At 51.2% G+C, this 25,717-nt stretch overlaps 1 protein-coding gene across 12 annotated transcripts in view; it reads right to left on the minus strand.

Moving 5' to 3' along the window:
* Positions 1 to 3,763: 3,763 nt before the first annotated feature.
* DAB2IP (DAB2 interacting protein) overlaps positions 3,764 to 25,717 on the minus strand; it is a 211,994-nt gene continuing 190,040 nt past the window's right edge. For 8 of the 12 annotated variants that reach the window (XM_052814269.1, XM_052814268.1, XM_052814273.1 and 5 more), the window contains 8 exons: positions 24,243 to 24,479; positions 22,432 to 22,633; positions 21,597 to 21,775; positions 19,082 to 19,955; positions 16,040 to 16,192; positions 12,088 to 12,290; positions 10,969 to 11,056; positions 3,764 to 9,324 (listed from right to left, as the gene is read on the minus strand). In XM_052814269.1, the coding sequence (XP_052670229.1) occupies positions 9,157 to 9,324; positions 10,969 to 11,056; positions 12,088 to 12,290; positions 16,040 to 16,192; positions 19,082 to 19,955; positions 21,597 to 21,775; positions 22,432 to 22,633; positions 24,243 to 24,479 (2,104 nt within the window). In that variant the 3' untranslated portion in view covers positions 3,764 to 9,156. The remainder of the gene's footprint in view (positions 9,325 to 10,968; positions 11,057 to 12,087; positions 12,291 to 16,039; positions 16,193 to 19,081; positions 19,956 to 21,596; positions 21,776 to 22,431; positions 22,634 to 24,242; positions 24,480 to 25,717) is intronic. The other 4 variants (XR_008239251.1, XM_052814271.1, XM_052814270.1 and 1 more) reach the window with 4 other exon arrangements.

Consider the following 25,717-nt stretch of genomic DNA (forward strand, 5'->3'; position numbering starts at 1 on the left):
GTGCTGGCTGCTGCTTTGTCCTCAGCTGCGCGGTGGGCAGGACCCTTGCATTTGCCCATTTCAAAGGTGCTGGGAGCCTGCGGCTTCCCTGGTTTGAGATGCCTGGCAGGCGGTGGCTGAGGGGATCTGATCCCTGGCAGGCGCCCAGGGGAGCTGCGGCTGCTCATTCCCCGGGATGTGCGAGGTACGGCCGGAGCCACAGCCTGCATGGATGAGACTCGCCCGGACGAGAGAGCAGGGGGAGCAGAGGGAAGGTGGAAGAGTCGCTGCCCTGTCTCTCAGCAGTGCTGGGACCCTGATGCATGAGATTTGGCAATGAAAAGCTGTATTACAGCCTCAGGGCAAACATACTGTGTTGGGGATGAAGTGGAAACTCTTGTAGAGCTTGTTCCGGGTGGCTGGCTCTGGAGAAAGCCAGTGCTGGCGTGCTGCATGGGGATAACAGTCCCGGGGATGCCCATGCTCACCCATGGCTTGCAGCAGCTTAGTGTATCAATATTAGCCCAACTTGCTGAAGTAGAAAATGGAATTAGCTTTTTCCATGGCTGTTTGTGTTTCAGTAACTTCTTGGCAGGAGCTCTGAACCTGCGCTGGTGAAGAGATCTGAGATCAAGTTAGTTTTGGGTTTTTTTTCGTCTTAACCCCAAGAACACACTCTCCCCCAGGACCAGCTGTGCATTCGTACGCAGGGAGCACCCGTCCCTGTGGCACCAATAACACGTCTGGGGCTGCAGCTCTGCTGGCCAGGAATGAGGGATCCCACTTTGTTTCTGCGTTGAGTTTAAGGTTCTAGTAATGATGGTGAGAAGAGCAAGTCTCTGGAAGGCTGTGCTGTGATGGGGCGGGGGGGTTAACATGCATACAATCACAGAATCCTGGAGTATTTTTTTTAACTTGTTTCTTAACTGAAGGTCTTTCAAACCAGCTTTAGCCTATGCACCAAATCACTTTGCAGTGATGCTCTGCTCTGTGTGATGTCCCACTTCTATGTGCCCTGCAAATGAGGATTCGAGCCCACTTTGGTCCATAACATCACAAGTACCAAGTGTTTAATAACCAGGAATCTATCTGTAAGGCTGGCTTAAAAATCATGATACTTAATTATTTTGGATGGTTGTTTTTAAGTTTGTCTTCTGCTTGTTAAGGTTTCAGGGTGTCACTGCCAAATTTTGCTCTGCACCTGCAAGGGCTGGGACTCCCAGCACAGGATCAGGAGAGCTGCTGGATTCATCCCTTACTCCATGCACACATTCCATAGAGTTTTACTCTTTCTTTGGCCAGTGAGCTTTTCCTAGGATGGTCTTGCTCAGGTGCCCCAGTGTTTGTAAAGGGTGGCCAGCCTGCACGCTGGTGGAGCGGGCTCAGCCTCGCGTGTCCAGCTCTGACATCTCGCAGCTGCCAGTTGCTGCTGTGGCAGTCAGTTTTGCCGGGGCGATGGAGTGGGACCATGGCTGCACCACCTCAGCCTTGTCTGGGCGAAGGCTCTGCTGCTTACTGGGTTGTGATGGAGGAGATGCTGACTGGCATCATGAGCAGCCCACAGTCTAGTGACTCTCACTTACTAAACCCAATACAAACCCTGTAAGGGTGCAATTACTACAACATCATTATTGCTGACGAGTCTTGGGCTAAAATGGCTCTTCAGATTAAAAAAACCCTCAAACACACACATCCGTGATCCCCAGCCTCCCAGCCCCATATTCCCGTTGTTGTTCTGGCTGCTGATCTGCAATTCAGAGCCTCGCTTCTCCCAGCCTTGCCCTTCTGCGGAGCGGTGCCTCTGCTTGAACCTGCTGGGAACGGCTGCAGCCAGGCTCCGGAGTCTCAGATGCTGAAAGCTGTCAAGTGCACAGAGATGTTCTGGGTATTTTCAGCTGAGAATTTAGCTCTGCTCTAATGAAGCCATAACAGCCCACTAAAGAGGTTTTATTCAAATCAAGGTGTTCTCGACTAATCCCTCCTTGCAGCAGCTTCTGAGATGTCCTGTGTTTCCTGGGCTGTTTTTTTCTTTCTCTCCCTCTCTCTCTCAACCTTCAAAATCAACAAGGTTAAACTTGGAGGCACGAGAGCTCCCCAGCCCAGTCTGGTAACACCAAGGAGCAGAGACGTGGGTTGATGGAGCAGGCAGGACCTTCCCAAGCGGGCAGTGCTGCAGGGCCCAGGGCCCGGGCGCAGAGCGTGGTGCAGGCGATGGTCTCGCTGCGGTGCCCAGCAGCAGGCAGGCGGCTGAGGCTCTGGTGATCTGCAGGACCAAAGGTTCAAACCTCCTCCAAAGCACGGTTTCAGTGCCTGGCTGTGTCATGAGGAGGGGTCAGGTATTAGCGCTCAGGTGCGTGGCGTGTGGAGGATGCTCGGGGCTTTTGTAGCCGTGGTGGGAAGGGCAGCAGGAGCAGTTGCTGCTACCTGGACACTGGGGAAGTGCTGGAAGAGCAGCTGCCCAGGGACCTTCACCTTGAGGCGGCGCAGGGAGGAGTTTGAGAGCAGGACAGGCTGTGTTTGCACCCTCGTAATGGAAATGCTGCCTTTTGTGCAGTCCTGTGCGGGGCCGTGGGGGTCCTGCTCAAAAGGACTGATGCAGTTAAATGCAGGTGATTGCGTAGAACGCTGCAGGGTGGCCAGGAAGGGTCTGAGGGGGAAGGCAGGGCCAGGAGGGAGGATTTTAGCCTGGGTGGCTTTTGCCTTCCCTCCTTGGGCAGCTGCCGGTTCCTGGCAGAAGCAGCAGCAGAGGGTTCTCCCATCTGGCTCGCTCACGCTGCTGGAAGCCAGCAGACGCCAGTGACCAGCCTGGGTCCAGTGCCGCCGCGGCGGAGCTGCTGTCTGAGCACAGGAATGGCCACAGGCGGTCTCCACATCCCGAGTCATTTTGATGCAGCCAGCCTGTCTTTCCCTCTCTCCCAGAGGAGCTAATTATGGTGATGTTAATGAGGCAGAGGTGCTGATGCTGCCCAGGGTTTTGATGACTCTCCTCCAAGTTTTCTGCTACTTTTGCTGGAGTGACGAAGAAGGGCGGTTTGGAAGGAGAGGTGGGCAGTGGGCGCGCGCGGGCAGGCTGTGGGCAGCAGAAGGTCTGCCTGTCCAGGGTCGGCCGGGCAGTAACGGCCTCGTGCAGCCCCAGCACTGCTGTCCAGGCGGCTCAGCGGGTCAGCGTGCCCAGGCAGGGGCTGGCGAAGGGTTTTTCTGGGATGGCAGGGACGGTTTGGTGCCAGAATTCAGACAGCTTGTCCTCCTTGTCCGCAGAGGGACAGGGGTGGTGTTTTTCCCTGTGCTGAGTGAGCCTGACCACAGTCCTCTGCTGCGTCTGCCCTCCCTCCGGAGCTGCCTCGGTTCACGGGAGCATGTGTCCAGCCTGTTCCGCATCTCTGGTCCCAGTCAAATCTGGGCTCTGACCCTCAGTACACTGGCTGGTGTCAGAGATGGAGGACTAGCTGTGAGCGTTTGCTGCTACCTCCCACAGCGTCTTCTCCTTCTGGCGTCTACCGTGGCTGCAAATGCCCACATCAGGGCTGTGGCTCCTGGCCAAGTCCCGGGAGACCTGCGGGCCCTTGGACTCCCCTAGTGTCCAGCCCTCCCCCAAAACTGCGTGATGGGCGCTAAGACGGGAAGGTGGTGGTCAGCCAGGCCATGGCTGAAATGCTACTGGCAGTAGCATTTCAGATGATTTGTCTCGGGAGACAGATAAGACAAATATTCCTGTGTGCAGGTGGCCAGCATGTGCCAGGATGCTCTAAAAACTGGAAATGACTGAGTTGAGGTTCTGGAGCACTTATGTAAAATATCTAAATAAATCTTTAATATTTCTAATTGCAAATGTACATAAATTGCACGGCCACATCATTTCTTTGAACACCAACAACTTTCTCTGTACATTATTACATAGTTTAAAAGGAGCTGAAGGAGATTCAGCAAACACTTCCACTTTGCTTTTTTGTTTTTAAACATACTTACAAAAAAAAGATTTGTTTTTCTTTATAAGAGGATATAAAACATAGCGACTGCTTATCAGGAACAAGTATCAGCCTAAGCAGATATACAGAGAGAGGTATATCTTAAGACACAGTGATGTATGATAAAGGAATATGTGAACATGGAGACTGCACTCTGGGGTACCGGTAGCTGATGCAGAACCACATGGCATTTACAGCAATGTCACAGCTCAGGTGATCTGTGAAAGTCAATGCTTGAACGTGACACCCTTTTTCAAAGCGTGGTTGTTTCTGAATGTTGTGCAACACCCTCAAGATTGGATTTGGTTTGTAAAGCCCATCAGCTGCATGTTAGCATGCTGCTGTCGTCCTCCCTCTCCCCCCCCCCCCCCCCCCCCCGTGTAATTTTCCCCAAAGGAAAAGAAAAAGGCAACAGTTATCTGTGCAGGGTTAGAGCAGGGCTTGGCAGTTCTCACCAGCAGGGCAGGTGCCACACGTCCAAGCCTTGTGACTGAGCAGTCTCCTCTGGAATTGCCCTGAAGAGTCAGAGACCTACTTGGAGATGGGCAGCGTCCCTTCTGTGGCCAGTTGAGGGATCTCCTGCTGGCCACGAGGCCGCGCGCTCTGACCCACGTCAGGTCCCAGTGGCCAAGCTGGAGGCCTGGATTGCTTTGAACGCAAACCTTTGGGAAGGAGATTGACCCCTACAGTGATTGCGGGCGGGAGGGACGGAGTGCTGCAACGGGAGCCCTCCCGCCCGCCCCAGGGACAGTGTCACAGTTGTTCCCTTTGGACTTTCTGCTTCACGCTCTCCAGGCAAAGCTACGGGTTACGGACAGGGCAGTGACCTTGGTGGAGCTGCTGGGCACCGCTGGTCATAGGCGCTGCTTTCAGAAAGGCATCTCCCAGGGGCTGCTACCCCTTCCCTGGGATCGCTGGGGAAATGAGCCCCTTGCAGATCAAATCCGTGAGCCACACCTTGTGGCTGTCCTGGCCAAATGCATCAGGGCATCTCCCATCTCCTGTGACCAAAAATCCTCTCCTTGTTCATCACAGAACAGACCTCAGTGTGTTTTCTATTGCATCTGGGTATGGACATTAGTAACAGGGAAAAGCCTATGAGGGCTCTAACTTTGGAAATGATTGATTAGTTGCTGATTGCTTTCCTAGGAGAGCCTGTGATGCCTCGCTCAGGTCCACCAAGTCCCTTCTCCCTTTAGGAATATTTTTAGTAGCAGAACCTGTGTCCTGCACCCTGCAGTAACCTACGGGGCTGGCTGCCAGGCCAGAGGATTCAGCGTGTTCTCACAGTGCAATCAGTGCTTTACAACTGCAGAAGCAGAAAACAAAATCAACCAGACTCAAATGACGATGCAGAGGGACGCAGGACTCTTTGGATGGCAGCAGGATTTGCTTAAACTGGTGAGGGGCTGGTGACTACACTGTAGTATTAGTTGGCATGGGGAAGGACTTAGGTCCCTCCAATCTTTTGGCACTGAAGCCATAATCCCTGCCCAAAATGATGATACTTACAGTCTGTAGAGACCTTGGGCTACTGTTCAGTCCATTTCATCCCCCTTCACACAAAACTCTGCTCATTTTTCAGAAGTGTTCACTACAGTTTAACAAAACCCCAAATCAAAACTCTTAAAACAGAATCCTTGAGATGGACCAACCCTCAAATCTGGATCCCTGGCTTCTCTCTTCCCTCAGATCCCCAAAGTAAAGAGGCTGAAATCATAACCTGCGTCTGGATCCAGATTTGCTAGCTTGAATCCACCTCTCCAAAACAGCAGTGAGATACAACCAAATCCTGACTGAATAAGCAGCACCAGAAGTAAGTTACTATATACAACTGTTAGTGAGATAGATACGTTACAGTAAACACTGAAAACATTTACAAAAAAAATATTAAGACTTGTATTAAGATAAAAATCTGAGTGTTTTGTTTACACTTTGACGAGTTTGCACTAGAACAGCCTCTTACTGTAGAAAGCGCAAGAACGAAAAAGAAAATGGAGCCGATCACAAAACATTACGGACAGTGGTTGCTTTGCTCTGGTGCTGCAAGCACCTCTTGGGATTGCCTCTGGTATTGCTACGCCAGATACCAGGTCTGAGGCCACGTCGGGTAACCTGGCCACGCGGGGCTCGCGTGCGCTCACACGCTCTCGCTGGCTCCCTCGCGCTCGCTCACGCACACGTGTGCGCGCACACACACTCACACACACATAGATAAATGTACAGTTTATAAATAACAGAAACACAAACTGAAGTAACAGAACTGAACTGAGCCTGGATCTTAAAACCTACCCCCACACCTTTTTAGGGGAGGGTCACGTTTAGGTCCAGTTGTTGACAGTTGCGGGGGAAGGAGACAGGGAAAAAGGTGGTGGTGGGGGGGGGAATCTACTGTAACGAGACTTTGTCCTGAATTTCTTTTCATACTGGCTCAGGAAACTAAGCAACAACTCCAGAAGGTGTTGGCACTGGAACTTTTAAGATTTTAGTAACTCGCTGTGGAAGGATTTAAGCATTCCTGCTATTTCAGCAGAACAATATGTGTTCAGTAATTTGCAAGTTTGAGGTTAACCAGGAGTTTCTGACAGATCGGGGCAGGGGGGGAGCAGTGCCTTGGCTTGTGGTTGAGAAGATTAAGATGTACTGTGCTTAGCTTCAGTACTAAACAATTGTTTTGTGGGTGTTTCTTTTTTCCAGCTCTTACGGAGAGCACTGACTGCATCCCAAAATTACTTCCGTGTATGAATGGAAACATGTTGCTGGTGGGGCACCTGCCCCCATGCCCTGTTAGCGTTTCCATTCCTCTATGTTACTTCTCTCTTGAAAAACTTCCGTCTCTCGCAACACAAATATTTTGGAACTCAAAAACAATCAGCTCTAAACATACATGTCAGGGCAACAGCAGTTTAAAATAGTCTTTTTGCAGGGTTCTTATAATGTGTTTGACTCTGAGACAATGGCAGATGTTAAGTGTACGTACCCAACGGTTCACAGTACCCTGTATATTCCTAACCTGTCTGGGTCTTTCTCCAGTTGTAACCTTGTCAGTTTTGTGAGGTTCTTCAAAGCCATCTGTGCTAGTCTCCAAAATTCAAAGGTGACTGTACTTGTCATAAATACTTAGTTATTACTTTTCTCTGAGGAGCTCCGTTTGGGGTCTGCTGTGTGACTGCACCACTCTGCAGGCGTTGGCGGGCTGTGGAGACCTCAGTGCAACACGTTCGCTCCTCCAAGGACCAAGCCGCACCGGGCTTGGCCCAGGGCTTCCAGGGAACAGAAAAACGTTTAGGAAAAAAAGCATCTTTAATTTTGAAAACAATTGCATGTGGAAGAATGCTGTTAATGAGCCTTACGGCTGTGGGGCAGCATGGCAATGCGGAGCTTACTGGCAAACAGTGTCCTGCTCAGGCAGCCTAGGTAGTGTGAGGCTGGAGACGGTACCTAAGCTGTGCAGAGCTCAGTGAACATCCTAGTCCCTTTGACTGTACATTTACACATGGCAGGAGGAGCTAGGACAGGCGTTGAGCAGTGTATTAAACTTTAGTGGGAGAAATAGGCAGATGTCCTGTACACTGTACACTGTCATCCGTATCTCAGAGAAATCTCTCTGGCTCTTGGTACGAGTGACCTGCTCTGAGAGTGGGAGTCATGAAGTACTAACTTAAAAAAACACAAACCAACAAACACACCGTGGCGGCAGGTCAGCGGCACAATCCCCCGTTAAGGAGGTGACCCCTCCGCTGAGCACAACGTGTCTGAATGTGCCGAATCTGCGTGTTTCAGCAGTTAGGAAAGTCTAATCCTGGCTTATGCCTGCACAGTGCTCCTGACAAGGGGGCTTTCGGTGGTGGCTGCTGTTCTTGTTGGTTACTCCCTTATGACCATGTTTTACATTCTTCGAGCCGGTTAATTTCCATGCAGTGCTCATTCCCAATTTAAAGAGGACAGTATTCCAGAAAATGGGATCTTTTTTTTTCTAATGCATACTGTGAAAGAAAAGAAATACAATTACCGATCTTCATGGTTCTTCAGGGCTTTTTCTTGTTTCTTTGTCTGTTTTTCTCCCCAGAAATAGTAAAAAATCTCTGCACAGAGCATTACATCCCCACAACGAACCCTCTGTCAAGCAAGAAGCTGGCCATTTCACGTAGCCCCTCACTCCCCCTCTACCACAACGGGCACCAGGAAATCCAGCCCCTGTACCTCATTCACAGCTCGGGGACCAAGCTCAGGCAACATTTACTTTATTCTGTGGCTAGAAGTATGCGCGTGGGGACAGTGCACTGGGGCTATTGCTTACAATGACTCTTCCCCATTACTTGTGAGAGAGCAGAAGCTGTAGAGAGGAATCAAGTCGCCATTCTCCGGGTGCCAGCTCCTCCCTCCACTTGCGTGCCAGAGCCTTGGGCTTGCTCTGCTCCCCTGGGCTGCCCAGGGACCCCCAGGAGCCCCAGCAGTACCAGTCATGCCCTGCTCCACTGCCCTGCCACCGTGGTTCCCCACGCAGCACCCCTTTGGCTACCACATCGCACAGAGTGCGCCCTGACCTTTCATCTGGACTGTGCTCCCTATATGGGTGGAGTTATTAAACACTAATTAGCTGCGTAAATGCCCCGTGGACAGTCACCCGCTGTAAAAGTCAGTGGCCTCACAAAAGCCACATAAGGAAAAAGGCGGCTGGGCTCAGCTCGGGGTTTGCTTTGGGAGAGGGCTGTGCTCCAGGGGGAGTCACAGGAGGAGCGGGCCAAGCTTTGCTGCCATCCCTCGTACGGCTACATCCAGCAGCACACTTTAACTGGACTTACTGGGCCATTGCCTGCTGCAGGCTCTGCCCAGCTCCCTTTATTTCGCTTACTGCAATGCCAAGGACGTTATTCCTTGCTGGGAGGGGTGAGGCATATCCTTTGGGCAGTTTAGAAGGAAAAGGTTACTTTTGTTTAAACATTAAACACTGATTTAAATCCAACAGTGACAGCGATTCTCAAATATATGTTATTTCCTTATGCCACTCATCTCACACTCGATCTTTCCGTCCCCTCAATGTGCTGGCATTAGCATCTCCCACAAAGGCTCAGTCAAGCGCGCCGTCCGCAGTAAGGAGCTGGTTTCTCTGGGGGGAGAGAGCAGCCGTTCTTTGAAGCCGCGGCTCACACCTGCTGCTGCACGGTCTCTCTGGCCAGGCCTCCTCTCCTGCGGCAGCGCCCTCCACGGGTTAACAATTACTGCTGTTTCTGAATTCTCCATTCTCTGTAATCTGCAATTTAGTTGGGTTTGTGGGGGAGATCCCATTACGTGTCTGCATGCTGTACCTCTCTTTCAGCTGAGTAAGGGCACTCATTAACCGTGCGTTGGCAGCATCCAATGAAGCAATGCGTTTCTCCTGCAAACAAACAGGCAGAGGGGAACAGTCAGTGGAAAGGCATGGAGACTTGTCCCTCCGTGATGCCAGGGCTTGTCCTGACACAGCGACCCAGAGGCCTCTTGGACCAGGACCTTTCTCTTTGGCTTTCTTAGGTGTGGGGTTTTTAAGTGCTCAAAGAAGGGCAGCATTTTTTCAAATCCACTGCTATTAGCAGGGCCACAAATGTACTTTGCCTGTGCAATGAGCTAAATTCATTTTAGCATCCTGAAGAAAATGGAGGTAACATGGTTTCTCTAATTCTTCAGTTATACAGAAATTCATTGTACTGTTTGCTCTAACTGCAGCTGTTACAAAGATTACAAGATTCCTTTTCTAAAACCAAGCTCTCCCAAGATAGTTATTCCTGTCAGTGTTTAGTTGATTTTTGTTAGTGTAAATTAATAGTTCAAATGACTTGTGGCCTCCCAGGGTGGCTTTGATGGCAACTCTTACCAGTTACAGTATTGTAAGGACGGGAGCAAGAGCTTCCATGTTGCAGCCTGATTCTGCCACTCCTGCTCTTTGACACTGAACAAGTCATCATCCCTCTCTGTCTGCCATTAGCACGAAGGAACAGAACCAACTCAGAGGGGCACAGTAGTTTGCTTGTGTGTAACTTTGAAGGTCCATGTATGGATAAGTCTAACGCTATTGTACAGCCTGAGATGACAAAAAGAGAACAGTTTAGACTGCCTCATGGTAAAAGCCTCACATGTAACACAGAAAATGGCAGGAGACAGGACAGCCTGTCGAGAGCTGCTGGCAGGCTGCAGTCTTCACCGCTAGCACCTTACGGACGCCCCTGTATCTGCTAGGCTTTGCTGGAGTGCAGAAAGGAGTATGGTGATTTACTAGCTTTGAACAAATTACTCTACAGAAAAACAGTGATTCTTTTTACAAAGTTACTACTGTCTCATCTCCTTTTTAATTAGCTATACAGTAAATTAGTCATGAGTAGTGACTCACAAGTGATTAATAGGGTTGTTAAAAGTAAGCCTAGAATATACTATCACCTAGCCACAACCTGTAGGAAGGCCTAGCTGCTGAGAAGATGCTGATCTCTGCCTAGACAAATTAAAAGATTATGGACCGTATTTTCAGATTCTCTTTTCCAAGCATAGTGTTTTGCACCCATCATCTGATGCTCCTCTGCCATTGTAATCCAAAGGAATAACTGCGCTTCCCAATCCTGCAAGCCGCAACCCAAAGGCTGAAAAAACACGTTGGCTTTGCTCTGGCTAAGCTTTGTGTTTGTTCCTTGTATCCAGGTCCTGCAAGCACAACTGGAACATGAAGCACCAAGCAAAGCTCTGGGGACCTCAGACTGAGCCAACAAGGGTATGATCCTTCCACAAACTGACTGAAACATGGGCATGATCCTTCCACAAACCTCCCCCCCGCCATCCTCTGTGTCACCTGCCAAGTTCCAAGGCTGGAAACAGCTGTACGAATGCAAATGCTGTGACAGTAAATCGCATCCTGCTGAAGTCTGAACGGCTCTGTCGCTGACTGCAGCTTGCTGCTGACTCACCCATGTGCACAGTCTCGCCGTGCTTGAGCTGGCACTGCTGCATGGCAGGGAGGCTGCACGTTGGCAGACTCACCCTGGTATTGGGGACTCACCTGTGCATCAATAATCTTCTGCTTGGAATCCACGGCAGCCTGCATTTCTGCATGGTCCTTCTTTAACTCCTCCTCAACTGACATCAGTCTGGTAGCCAAACGGACAAGAAAAAAAATTAGATTTGTTGGGCTCTGCTAAGCCCAGATACTAGTCTCATACATGTCTAAATCAGCCACCCAGAGTGAACAATACAGATCATGTCCTCATTTAGTCCTTGACACCAAGGAAGCAAAGAGGTGACGTACATCTCTGAAGCGCATACATAGGAAGAGATGTGCAATACCAGAGAAGCTAGTCTACAGATGGAACTGGCCTCACATAGCAGCCCCCATCATCCATACCAGGTCAAACCGTCTCATCTGAAATTGCAATGCTGAGGCACACACAGAGATCCTCCCAGGACCCGCAGTTGTGCTTTTGAGCACAAAGGAGACAGAGTCATTGGCGCTACCTCTTCTTACACACAAACCAATAGTTTAGAATCAGTCTTTTTTCTGGCTCTTACTCTTCTCTAGAGCTCTCTATAGCAGACTGTCCCAAAGCTTAAGTGATACAGAACAGTGAAGGCTGACCCATTTATGTGGGCTGATTAAAAGCATTAAGTTGGCTTGGCTCAGGTAAAGGTGAAGCTAGCTGCACTGGAACAGTGTATGTGCTAGACAAACGTAAACACCACATCCCACTGCGTGGGAGAAGGGGATTTATAGTTAGGAGTAATGGGATGGTGATGAGATCTTCAGCAAAACATCAGGAAAAGAACATTTTGATCTTTACATCTATCGCTCATATGAACAGAAGACCAAGCCTGCCAGAGCCTCCGAGAACTGGGGCAGGCTGCCAGCTCTCCCCTCCTGAAGTTTTGCCTTTGTCAATCAGGAAAATGTCAGGGTTTTTCCTTGTCCCAGGTTAACACTGATGGGGGGACCCAAAGAGTCAGTGCTTGAAATCCCCTGCAGGGGCTGTAACCCATAAGGGCAGGAGTGAATAAATGCTGGAAAACCCACATGGGAAACCTGCCTGCAGCTCCAAAGAAACATGATTCTCCAGAGTGGGGATTGGCTCTAAATGCCAGCCAGGCTGCATGCCTGTCATCTCCAGCACTCCCATCTCCCCTGTACCTGCTGATGATGCCCTTCATCTGGATCTCCTTATCCTCCTGCTGTCTGCGGAGCCGCTCCTCACTCTCCTCCAGCCTGGCCTGGTACTCCAGCATCAGCTTCTGCGTTGTTTCCTCCTGGCATTTGAAGCGAGTCTCATATTCCTCCAGCTTCTTGTTGGAGATGCGAAGCTTGTCCTGCAGCACCACTAGGTCCTGCTGGTACTACAGCACGCAAGGACAGACACAGGAGGAGAAAACACATGTGGCATGTTACCTAGTAGGGCTTTGCCCTTGCCAGGGTTTCCCCGTAACCCAGTTATGCCCCTCTCCTTGCATTAGACTAGCTGCAAACCCGTATCAGATAACCCCGCTTGCCGACACCTCCTCTTCAGTCTTCTCCACACTGCGCTAGGAGCGATGCTGCGTTCCACTGGGCAGGCAGGTCACTGGCAGGTTCAGAGAATGGGTTGTTAGCAGAGTCTGGCATTTCACATGGGGAATGCAGGTTAGAGTGAGTGAATGGCAAACGCATCTGGCATCTTCCTCACACTAACAGCGCAGGGCTAAACGCAGGCAGGAGAAGCTGCACTGGTGGGATTTTGGGTTTACACAAGCTCTTCAGTCTACAACGATAAAGGTGGGCGCTTTGGACGTGCTGGAAGCCAAGCACGAGCTGTTAGTGCTGCCTGCCTCCTGCCAGGCAGCAGGCTCTGCAGCAGTGACAGACGTAGGCACTGCTGTCTCGGCACAAAGTGGTCACCCTCCATCAAGGCGAGGACAACTCGCTGGCGTGAGCAGGGGCAGTGAGCACTACTGCCTTTTGGGGTGCAGGATTTTAAACAACACGATCAGATGTCAAACCAGGGTTCCATCCGAGAAGAGCTGCTGCATGAAGCCAAGACCCCACAGTTGTACTGTTCATTCAGGTGAAGCTAAAAATCAGCAGCAGAATAATCACATAAAGCAATTAAAAAAATTAAGAGCTTTCTAACTCAGTAAAACTGGGTTCAGCTATTGCAGAAGCACAGCATTCAGTACAACTTGCTTTGCTAAAGGAAAAGCCAGTGTGTAGCTGTACAAAAAAACCCAACTTTAACTTCAAAAAAATTATCTTTGGAAATTTTCTTTAAAAAAAAAACCCCTCAACTGGAATAACCTTTGAATTAACATGCAGCTGATAATTTGACAAGCTGCTTTTAAAGAGTCAGATACGGGAAAAAGACTTCGATGTGAGTCATGAAGTCTGTTACAAAGCTACAAGTGTTATTCATGAATTGACAGAAATGCACTTAATTGTGTCTTGACTTGGCTAGCTGAAAATACAGCCTTCCCCTCTGGCCATTGCCACGTGTGTAAGCACTCAAACGATGGACTTTTACTTACTTACTTGGTTGTGTCCCACTTTTGGGGAGTTTCACCAGCAGATCAGCTCGTGAGAGGGGAACACAGGCAGGCTGCTGCCCGTGTACCGGTCAGCTGGACCCCCCCGCCCATGTAAATCCACGTTGCTTTCCTAGTATCACTCCACTAACTGACTGGCTGACAGCAAAATTAACTGTAACGCCCAAGGATTGAAAATTTCTGATGCTGATGGCCTTCCTAAATTGCCAAAGTATTCCAGCCATGGCTGGCAGATGGGCAGGACCGCTGAGCTCCTTCTGCCTGGGCAGGGACAGACACAACAGATCCCTCTATTTTTCCTTTAGCAAAGCTTTTACTGCAGCACTGAAACGACACAGTTTGCACACATAACCTGGAGCGATGAGGGAACACAAACGCCCATACAGTTGCACAGAAGCACTAAAGTCAGACAGAAGGGAGTTGCTTGAACAGGAAAGATTAAATACCTACCCTAACCTTAAAATAGGAGCAGCATAAGTGAGCTCAAATGATAGCAGGAGAGGCCTCAGAGACGGAAGGAGTCGCTCCTGTCTCTAGAACATTTGTCTCATTCTCGGTTACCATTCATGTCTTACAGTAATGGGGAGAGAGATTATGCTAATGGTGATCTTTAATGTCAGTGACTGATGTGACAGCAAAGTAACAAAAGATGCTGCATGGGAATGAGACAGCAGGCTCCTGCGAGGTGGGGGCTCCCTCTGAACTTGGGACAGGGACTAGTTTGCTGCAATACCGTCAGAGTTCGTAATCCTACCATTGTCTACCTTGAGCAGGACCTGTGCTGGCGAGCCCCTCCCTGCACAGGACGGGGTGAGCCTGGCACGTCCTGGGGGGCAGCAGCCTCTTGGGCTGGCACAGAAATAGAGCAGTCCCTGCGAGTGCCCACCTGGTAAAAGCTGAGCCCATTTCACAGGAAAAGGTGCCAGGAAGGGGATTAGTGACAATGCTTGGCATGCACCGTGTCCATACCGGAGGGCCATCTGCCTGCCTGCGGGAGCTGGCAGGAGTGAGCTGGACAAGGCCAGCACACATTTCTTAGTGTGTGGTCCTTCGGCATTTCACCTCACTCCACTTCCACTGCAACAGCAAAGCTTGCCACTGTTGTTCTCCGTTGCAGCCTCGAATGAGCACTGAACCCTTTTAGAAGCCCTTCAGTGACTAAATGCAGCAATAACCCAGTGCACGATGCACCAGTCTGACAACGCCTTCTCTTTGATTTGCTGCCTACCGGTGTCTCTGCTTAGGTGTTAGGCAAGATTTCTATACCTCTGCACACAAAGTCTGCTAAACATGTACATTTTTCTGTCAGCTGCTCTGATCAGTACATGTCTGTGTACTTTCAGGAATACCCAAGGAGCAGAAAGCCAGTAAGAAATGGGCTGAACTCTCACAAAACTCTGCTACGCTCTTCCTGGGGCAGCTGGGAGCCGTTGCCTTGTACCTCCCAGTCCCTATGATACCTGCCTTTGGCATTTCACTTGAATTTAACAGGTGACAGTCCCAAAATGATACAGCACAGCAAAATGAGAACAGGAAGGCTATCGTAACAAAAACAGAAACATGTCTGTGCTGGAAAAACAGGAAAGAGGCTCAGGGAGGGTGATGTCTGCAGTTCTGTGGGACTGGGTGGTAACACAAAGCTGGTGTGACAGAGGAGAAGCACATTGAGGAAACGTCCCAAATGCTAACTGTGCCCAACTGCAGTGGTCCTGGCAGAGCCAGGCTGCCGAGAAAGCACCTTGCAGAAGCAGCAATCAGCAAACATGGGATCTTCTCAGCTCTTGACTGCTGGATCCTTACTTCTAACCGTACTTTATCACCCCTGGCCAGGCCTACTCTGTCTCTTCCCTGCTTGTCTCACCGCAGGCTCATCTGGGAAGGAGGGGACATGAGCATCACCCTCTGCTTCGCGAGCAGGACAGGGCCTCTCCGGGACAGTGGGCTCAGACCAAATACTCTGGAACCGACTTCCTGACAGACCCCCGGACTGGCCAGGCCCTAGTCTGTGTGACACAGCCATAAGCTCAGGGCGATGTCACTGCACCACTGAAGTCACCCCAGGCCCCGTGGTGTCTCCGAGACCAGAATCTGGACTTAATGTTTAGGTCTGTTTACAGCCTTTTGATATGGAAGTTGCTTCTTGCTAGATGTCCCTGTTGTGAGGCACGAGGCTGCCTGTACCTTACTCTCATCACTTTTATAGGTGTGCTTAATTCACTTTTTAAGCTCTTTTTCCCTACAGCCAGACGGAGTAGGAATGGGGGAAGTAACAGGCACTGGCTGGTGTCAGAGTTTGTTGCAGAGCAGCACCAGCACTTGACTCCTGGCTTCTGTTTTTCTTACTTGCCTTCATCAGAGGGTAATTCCAGTCACTGAGTGTGTGAAAACCTCCCAAACCTTCCCCAGAATTGCCCTGTGAGGCTGAGCAGGGCAAAGAGCAACCTGACACCCCTCTCTCCTGGGCAGGGACTGCCACACAGCCCACCTTGTCCCCAGGGTGCTCAGATGAACGACATTCAAGGAAATCCTCTCTCTATTTAGAAACTTGTTTCAATCCAATCAGGTTTTACCTTTTCTGCTTGGCTGAGCTCGTCCTTATTCCTGAGCTTATCCCTGTGCTTGGAATCTGGGTCAATGCTTTCATCTTCTAAAAACTGCATGTTCATATTCAAAAGCCAAGCAGCAGTGCGGTCCAGGGCATTGGGGTTCACAGGAGAAGGGGCCTACAATGAAACATACAACCATAACAAAAGAAAAACCTGTAACAGAAATGGTCATGAAGCTGGTGAGAGAATTTCCTTCCAAGCAAGCCCTCTCCCCTACTGCTCAAACAGCAACGAACAAGTCTGAGCTACCAGAGCAGTCAGGGCTGGGGGGTAAGAACAACTCCTATTCTGCATCTGCACATGATTTTAGGTCAAACAGCCTTTGATAGGCCAAAGTCTTCCCTGTGCCACCCCCACAGAACAGACGTACAACGGCACACTGCAGTGGGGTCCTGCTGAAAGTAGCGGGCCCAGGTTTCTGAGCAGGTCCTGTCACCTCAGAAGGACATGACCCGAGAAGGCGGCGAGCTGCAGGCAGAGTGGCTTGACGTGGTATATTCACTCCGCAAGCAGAGATTTCACTCAACTCTTCAGCATCTTTTACTGAGCCATCCTTTTCCTCGCTGGGGAGACGTCGTACAGATAAGACCAGCTCTGCAAACAGAAACGCTACTTTTGGTCACGCAGGTGCCTTCTTGGAAAAGAAAGGTTTCTTTTTGGCTGAGACTACGCTTAGGATGCTGGAGAGGTCTAAATGCTTGGTATCTTAGTAGTTCATCTCTAGGTTTGTTCATGTAGCTATGGGAGCTCAAGGAGCAGTGCTGTTCCACAGTCAGAGAGCTACAGACACAGCTGCTGCTTTTCAGTCCTAGCCTGGGCAGGGACTGCAAATGGCATTGCCTAAATATTTTCCAACCACATTACAAGGTTGAGGAAGTGAATCTCCAGCAATTTCTCCTCCATCCTGGCTCATTACAAACTGCAGTAAGCAGTTTCTTGGATGAACACAAGGGATCTCGATGACTTGGTCAAGGGAATTCAAGATAACAAGTCAGAAATGTCGGGCATTTTCTCCTTCATTCAAACCTCTGGACAGTAAAGAAACCCAGTCACCGGCAAGAAGCAGAACAGGAGGTTCTGTACGCAGAAGGAGTGGGGACTGGTTTAGTCACCTCACTGGGGTTGGGGGCTTTCTCACGCCATCTTCCATCTACTTCCAGAATTTTAAATCAGAAGTTTCAGACTCAGCTCATGAACATCACTTGCTATAAATCCTCCCCTGGCTTGTGGCTTTCTGCTTTTTCTTGCATCTCCAGCTCGGGCACGGCACCTGTGTTGGCTGCTCAGCATTTCTGGCTCCAAGGAGCAGTGGCCACCCGGGTTCATTTCAGCAGCGTAAAGGCCACTGGTAAAGGATGTCAGCGAACAGAGCTCAGCCCACTGTGCATGAGTCCTTCTGCCTCTTTCTTCCTTCTCTGAAGAAGTAAAAAAGGATATCTCGTCTGGCCTGGGACAGTTTGGAAGTCAGTTCAGCAGATGAACTTACAGAAGTAGAGGAAGTGCTTCTGGCTGGCAGGAACGAGGTTCATGGACTTCTACTAAAATGGCCACCAAATGGGATTTCTTTGTTCTCAAACAGCATTTAGTACCACCAACCATGAGCAAGCAGCTTCATTATGGTCTACAGATGCTGCTAACACGTAAGTAAAATGCGCAGATTAAGGGTAGGAAAGGCATTCTGAGGACTTCAGGTCTTGAGAGAAACTTTGAGAGGACAATAGGGGTGGGTGGAGGAAAGATCTGCAAACACAACTTGGCCAGGGCTTTCCGAAGGTCACCCAGAGTTCACTGTTGTCTTTCTGGAGGAAGCTGCTACCGAACAGGCTGCTGCTGCTTGCAGAGCTCTGTGCCCTCTGTACCTAATGAGTATTGATCCACATTATACAAATGCTGCTACATGGCATGCTTGCTAATGTCAGCGCTTATGAATCAATATCGTATGCACACAACAGCTCCAGATGGGGCTGATAAAACAGCCTTCAATGGGCAGCACTGACAAAGGCCTCCACAGCTGCCTTGTAAAGGAAAGGTAGTTACACCAACTCTGTTGCTCTTTCAACACCGTACTGCTGAAAAGGTGCCTTAATACTGTGCCTGGGCTGAGATGCAGCGAGCTCTTGCCAGTTGTCCACATTCTCTGGGTTTGCATTACTTTTAAAACTCTTCCTTTAGGCACTGAGAGGCCCTACCGTGTTAATTTTCTATAGGGTTAGCTCTGAAATGTAGAATGAATAAATGAGTGCTAGAAAAACAATTCATCCATGCCAGTAAAACCAGAGGGCCCTGGGTCTGTGACCTACTGCTTTCAGTTTTAGCACCACAAATAGCAAAACTTATTTCTGTGCAGACCAGCATGCAGTCTGGGACCTGAATCACTGCAGAGCTCTGCACAGCAGGAACTTCACTCTCCACGGGGAGCACACTCCTTCCCTACTGCTTTCAGCTCCCCTGAAGCACTTACAGGAGGGTCTCGCAGAGCAAACAAATAGGAGCGTCCAGGAGTGCCGTGGCTCTGCTGGGACAGGAGCTGCAGCAGGGAGACTCTTAGTCACAAGAGAAGATTAGGGCCCGGTCCAAGTCTGGGAGATGGCGCGGGGTTGACTATGGCATGGGATGAATGCCTGGGCATGGAGAGGCAAAGCAGTGACAAGATGGTAGCGCAGGACAGAGGCATGGCTGCCATCGCCCTCGTGTCTCTGCCACCTGCCGCCCTGCGGCAGTCACACGCCAACGTGCCACGCAACGGAGGAACACAGGGAACGAACACTGGTCTGCGTCCCCTTCCCTGGAGGGCCTCCGTCTCAGGCCATGCTGGGTGCAAGAGCCGAGGCGCATCCCCACATGCAACGCCGCCACGGGGTCAGCACTGATGCGCTAACTCAAGAGCCGCAGTGACGTCCCCTCCCATTGCAGCAATGCCCACTGGCCGGTTTCTTCTCCAAGTCCGCGGGCTGAGCCCTGCCCGGCCCCTTCAACGCCCAGAGCGGGTACGGCCCCCAGACTCACCTGTTTGTGCATCGTGCGCTGCTTCATCTCAGGGCTGTCGCCCTTGGAGGAGGAGGACTGCTGCCGGAGGCGGGCCCCGCTGCCAGGCCAGTCTGGCGAGGAGGACATCATGCTGCCGCTGGAGGGTCGCTGGTACTGAACAGTGTTCAGCAAGGAGGGCGGCGTCCGGCCCCGGGTGACAGGCGGGGGCGGTGGGGGCGGCTGGTCTATCCGCCTCTGCGGTCCCGCGCTGTTTTGCCGCGGCATGGTGGGCTGGCCGCCCTTCTCCGTCAGCGAGAGCTGCCGGCGGGCCAGCTCCCCTGTCCGGCGGGCGAAGTCCTCGCTGGCGGCGGGGGCGGCGAAGCCGTGCTTGTTGGCTGTCAGCTCCTCGCTGTTGCTGTGGGAGCTGAGCGAGCTGTGGCACTCGGAGCCGGAGTCGCCCAGGCCGCGGGGGGAGAGCGGCAGCCCGGCGGCCATCTGGTAGACGGGGTTCTGGAAGGAGAGGGGTGCCAGGAGCTGGGGCCGGCCGGGCGCGCTCTCGCCGCTCGGCGTGGTGGGGGTCTGGCCCACCCGGCGCACGGTGGCCATGGCCGTCACGCTGTTCTGCTGAGTCCGTGCGGTCCATACGCCCTGCAACTGCCCGAGGGACGACTGACTGTCATTGAGGGAGTCAGCCGTGCCAGGCGCGTTGGCCCCACTGTCCAAGAGCCGATTGTCCTGCAAGTCCACCATGGACAAACTCTTGCTGCCATTAGACATCTGCACGTCGGGCTCATTGGCCTCTGAGTAACTGGAGCTTCGGGCAGGCGAGGGCTGGGCCCCAGCAGACCTTGTGACAAAAAACAAGTCCTTGTTTTCAGGGGTTGGAGATGGTAACCGTGTGAAATCTATCAGACTGCGGGGAAGTCAGTGCATAAGGAAGAGGAGAGGAAAACAAAACAAAAAAGAAGAGTTGTGAATGCTGCACCGGAGCAGAAAAAACGAAATCACTCAGAAGAAATCAGCGTGGCGCAGCTGTGCAGGACGGGGACGTAACCCAGCCGCTGCGGGCGCAGAGGCAGGGCTGGCCCGGCCGGGTCTGCCTGCGGGGAGGGACAGTGCGAGGGCAGCGGGGAGGACAGAGGGGTGCAGAGGAGCCCTGGGCCAGCCCTGCAGGAGCGGGCGGGTGTAGGCAGGCGAGCGAGGGGCGTGCGGATGCGCGGTGAGAGCGCTGTGCTGTGCAGGAGGCATCACAGACACGCTCCGGGGGGCTCCGCGCCCCCGGCTGGATCTGCTCATCACGCTGACAGCACGTGTCACCCTTTCTGCTTCCAACCGGCTGTATCCACGCCACTCTCACGTCCCCTGCTCTGTACCTGGGCAGTAAGCTCCTGAGGGCACACTGGCCAATATTTGTACAGGATGGAACACCATGGGGGCCTGATCCACACTAGGCCTCCAAGGGTCAGACAGAGAGCTCTAACAGCAGAGCTAAAGCCTAGCAACTGAAGGTTATCCACCCATTCCTCCTGCTGTAACAGACATTCATGCAATATTGATTTCTTGGGGATATGAAGAAAGAGCTTTGCAGTAGCTTAATGTGAAGATACTGCTGATCAAAGATGGTGCGTTGTAAGCAAGTATTTGGGTGAAAGCATGTTGTCAGAGATCCTCCATACCATTAAATTTAAATAATTGTACCTCACGCTGGGAAGCATTACAGATGAAAGCTCTGATTAGAGCAAGTCCAGCGCCATTGCTGCCTTTCATTCCTAATTAAACTGTTAAATATTACGTAGTTTCCACTTACTGACTATTTTACTAGCACAGTCTTTCCATTTGTGTGGGCTTCATTTCATTTTCCACAAACAGAAACATTATAGGTCTGGAACAGAGTCATCTTCCCCATGAATGAAACTCCTTACATAATTAGGCCAAAAAGTAAGTTAGGTGATGGTGTCTGTGAATCACTGCTCATCATTAAAAACACCCGGTATTATAAAAACTGGACAGAGTAGACTGGAATTCATTGTTAGGCCTTCTACAGTTTGGCAACTCTTAGAGAAATGTCCAGATTTGGATCTCAGTGAATTCAGCACATATATACCCTATGTCTTACAAAGACGGATAAGGCCAATCCCATAAGTCTTGCATACTCAGAGACCTAATGAACTTAATGGCGATACCCATCACTTTGAGGTTAGCACAAACAAGCCCTCAAGTCCTCAAAGGATGAACGTTTTACTTCTGCAGCCATATCTCAACAGCTGGGACCAGAACCGCCAAGTTCTTCATTTCCCAAGACCACATCCCCAATTTTGGCTCTTAAGCGACCCGGCATGGAGCCACGTGCTTGCGCTACCGCCCACTGCTTTGTCTAGATTCAGAGCTGAACTACATCCAATATCAGTTCTGCGACTGGAAAGCCTAGTCAATGGATCAGGCAACTCCACACTACACCCTGTCCTGTCTGTCCCTGCAGGTGCTCAGGTTTTGGCAGTAGATGAATAGTCAGTATTGCCCTGGTCTGTGGCCAGGCCACCTTTTATGCTCTTACCCAGATAAGTCATTCTCTATCACCATTTTCTGTAGCCCCGCAGAGATGCTGTTGCCAGCGTTGGGCGTGGATGCGGTGTGATCAGCTGTGACCGAGACCTGCACACAGGTCGGGTTACTGAGTGCCGAGTTGACATCCCTCAGGATCCGAGGCAGAGGCCCCAGTTTTGTTGCAGTGCCCTGAGCAGAAAAGAGAGCAGAATTACTACCAACATCTTGTATTTTACTACCAATATCTGTATTTTTGCTAGAGAACTGTGGGCTTTGCCAGTTGCTGGACAGTCTCTTCAGTGAATCACATTAACAACATTCATTTTCTCCATCATTTATCCCCACCGCTGAGGCTACAGGATGTACCAGAACATGTGGCTTTAGAAGCCATTTGCTGCTGTGGAGCAGAGGAAGAAGCATGATTAACAAAGCTCAGATACAGAAGATGACAGCTATAGCCAAACCTGGTCCAGGCCTCTTGACAAAAGTCCTTTTAATTTAAAAGAAACCTTTTGAATCTGCTGGGACAGACAAAATCCTGGTGTTCAGCAGCTGTGCCTTCTCTTCCCAACTGCCCCTCCATCCCCACCCCCCAGTGATAAACAGCAGAGGAGGGAAAGAGCTATACTCACCTGCCTCAAAGAAGGACGTAAAGAATGAGCTACTTCTGCAGCATGTGCAAAGGCTGGGGAAGTGCTACGGGTTAGTAACAGCTGTGCTGTGCACAGATATAGCTAATGGATTGATACCTGCTGGACATGGGGAGGTGTGAGGTGTGGTACAGATGCCCAGCACTGGCCAACTGCGCTTCCCCCAAAGCCTGCCCCTGCAATCCCCCCGGATACCTGCTCTAGTTGAGAAATGACTTCCCAGAGTAGCGAGTGCAAAGTGGACAGTTCCCGGCCCAGGTCAATGTAGCCTTCAAAGCCAGCTGTGTTTGAGATGGTTTCGGGATTGGAAATCTCCAGCAGAAATCTCTGCATGTTAGTCCATTCATGTTCCAGGAACTGATTCATAAAGGACATGTATTCCTCTTTGCTGCCAAACCTATGAAGACAGCATTACAAATTTCAACTAAATCCTGTCAACAGAAGTGCAGTCAACAGAACGGGTAGGTACGTACGCAGGTAAGAATGCCAGAGCCTTCCTCTGGCATCTGAACCCTTCAAAGTCTTTGGGATCCCCAGGTTGCTAGCAGGCACCTGGTACACCTCACTGATCAGGGAACCAAAATTTACTCCAGCCTAAACCAGCTAAGTCCTTGTCAGCATGGGATCTCTGCAGTAGAAATGAAGGTGAAAGCTAGAGAAACAAAGCTGTTCTTGGTAACGGAGTGTATCTTACTGCTGGGTCAGGGCACAGCCTCCAGAAATAGGACCTGTCACTGCAAATAAAGAAATCGCAATACCAAGCACCATCAACTGACTGAAGCCCAGTGAATGATGGTGGTAGGAATCCTGCACTCTCCCTGCTCTTCCAGGGGCACTGAAGCCAACTCCAGCCGTGCCGGCTGGTGCCCCAGCACAACCACTCTGGGGACCAAGCAGGAGAGCTACACCTGCAGCTGGGCCAGCCCTTTTGTCCCCTTGGGCTTCTTGCAACCTCCTTCTGCCCTCCAAGCACTCCACCCAGACTTTGCTTTCAGTCAGATGTCTTATTTAGAGCACAACGGGGAGGGTCTTATGGTTCAACTGTACCAGCAGCAGTTGGTGCTGTGCCAGTGCCGGTGATTCTGTGAGGAGAGGCTCGGCTGTGTGCCATCTGCAGGACAGCTCAGCTTGATAACTTTGGCTTGACTAATGTCAGCTTAGTTGAAGAGTCTTTCCTGCACAGTGCTGAAAATCTGAAAACCCTTTAGTTAGGGATTGGTCAGGAATACAGAGAATTTCTGTCATCTAGTGTAACACACTTGTATGTCTTCCATCTGTGTCTGCTTGCATGTACGCGCATCCCTGACTGTGAGTGTGTGTACTAAGCTAGTTTCCAAATCTAAGAAGCTTTAGACAGAAACTGTCCATTCATGTTTCAGAAAGCTCATCATTTTGTTATCAGAGCTCAGGATAAGTAACTCAGAGCTGCAGCCAGTTGAAAGATTTTCAGAAATCTCTTGCTTTGTTTCCATCAAACCAATGGGCTTAGTTAGAAATTGATAGTGTCCCCATTCTCTTTTCATACCTTCCCAGTTCAGACATCTGCATTTTAATAGCAGGGAAGGTCCCAGAGCTCAGGGGAAGGAAAGACCAGCTTCTGAGCTATGCACACCATTGCTGCTGTTTGGTGCCTCTGACGGGAGGCAGGCAGTGCACTGCCGCCAGCCATGCCCCGCACAGCCGTCGCGGGACAAAGCGCCTGACTGTGCTGGGGCATTCCTGCTGCCACCCTGCCGGCTCGTCCCTGTGGTCAAAACAGCCCCTTTTCCTGCTCATAAAACACGTCCTGTTTTGGAAACTTAAATGATCTCCCTGACCCGACAGTGAGGGAATGGGTCCCAGAGAGACGCAGGGGAAAAAGCCAACAGGAAACAGACCCTTTCCATTGAGGAAAGCAGCGACCAGTGTGGGACTCCTGATGCCGGAGCTGTGGCTCTGCCTACGCACCCGGAGTTTCCTTCCCCCTCTCCAGACCTGCCCCCTCCTGCCCCTGCACCCCGGCTTACTTGGCAAAGTTAGCAAGGTTCTGGGTGACCTTGGCAATGAGGGTCAAAGTGCGTGCAGTGCGGTCATCCGGGTATTCCTGCAGGAGACTGAAGAGGGACGGGGACATGATGGCCGGACAGAGGAACCGGAGGAATAGGGAGGCACTGATCAGTCGCTCACTGATGTCTGGGCGGCCTCGGTTGCTGCATTCTTGTCTCCAGGAGGCAAAAACTTCTTTGAGCTCCCTTGGGAAGACACTGGAACGACAGGAGGACATGCGGGGATGGCAAGTTCAAGGCCAGGGTGTTCAAACAGCCACACGGCAGTAGCTAAACATGGTGCGTATCAGCTGTGGGGTGCGACACCCAGACCTGTACAACGGTAGAGCCTTCTCACCCTGTTGATCCACAGCAGCACCGCTATCTACACCAGTCACAGGCTCTTGTCCTTTTAGGAGACTCAAACCACACAGGAAAAAGCAAAGCTGCTCCGTGAAGTTGCAGGAGAAGCAGCTTTCATCAGACTAATGTTCCCGGTTTTCCTGGGTGCCAAAACCCCAGACAACTGGGAAGACACAGATAAGAAACAAACTGCAAAGCAGCTCATCACAAGTCAGTTGGCTGTGCACAGGGCACTTCCAAATGGGGGGAAGCTCAGGCACCAAGGTGGAGAGTGTCTCCTGAAGAAACGCAGCATCATGGGACCCTCTCGGCAGAAACACCAGCAGTACTGGGGTCACCGGCACAGCCGGTGCTTGGAGGGAGTGCTCATGTAATACTCATGTTCAAAGCACCTGGATCAAATCCCACTGTGACTAGTACAAACGCGGAGCCCCACCGGAGTTACTCCAGCCTTGTAACTGCACAGACCTCAGCCTGCCTTTCCTGGATGCCAGAATTCCCCTGGGTCCAGCAGACGCCTGCTGCAACAGCCCTTATCGCCAGAGAACTTGCTGCCTGTTTCTGCTCGGCCCTCCCCAGCTCCGGGCTCCCACCTTATCCTGTTCCCAGCATGGGTTATTTATTCAGCTGGATACTCCCACCCACGGGAGCAGGCAGGCAATGGGTCCCACCGTGCTGCTGTTGGTCCCCTGGCTCCCTGGTACAGAGCTCCCCACCCGCCCTGGAGCCTGTCCTGGCCAGCAACCACCGTCTTTGTTTCAAAACCAGAGCTGGATGGTACAAAAGCAGACTGAAGAGGGGTCGGACTCCATTTTAGGCCATAAATCTCCTTAACAAACAGCCATTTCAGAGGACGGTTTCCCAGTTTTGCTGCGGGGACTGTCTGGGAGAAGCAAAGCAACGTCAGCTGGCTTCTCACCGGCCTGCCCCCCTCTCCGGGACTGACTGCCCTGTGGTTGAACCTCACCCGAGTCGGGAAGAAGAGAAAACCATGGGAGCTGCATGGCCAGAGACACCATCCACTGTCCAGCGGCAGCAAGAACCGGGCGGGCGGCTCCGAAACGGAGGAGCGCCCAGAGAAAAGCACCCGCCCG

The sequence above is a fragment of the Harpia harpyja genome, chromosome 19, assembly GCF_026419915.1.
Source record: "Harpia harpyja isolate bHarHar1 chromosome 19, bHarHar1 primary haplotype, whole genome shotgun sequence".
Classification (NCBI taxonomy): Eukaryota; Metazoa; Chordata; class Aves; order Accipitriformes; family Accipitridae; genus Harpia; species Harpia harpyja.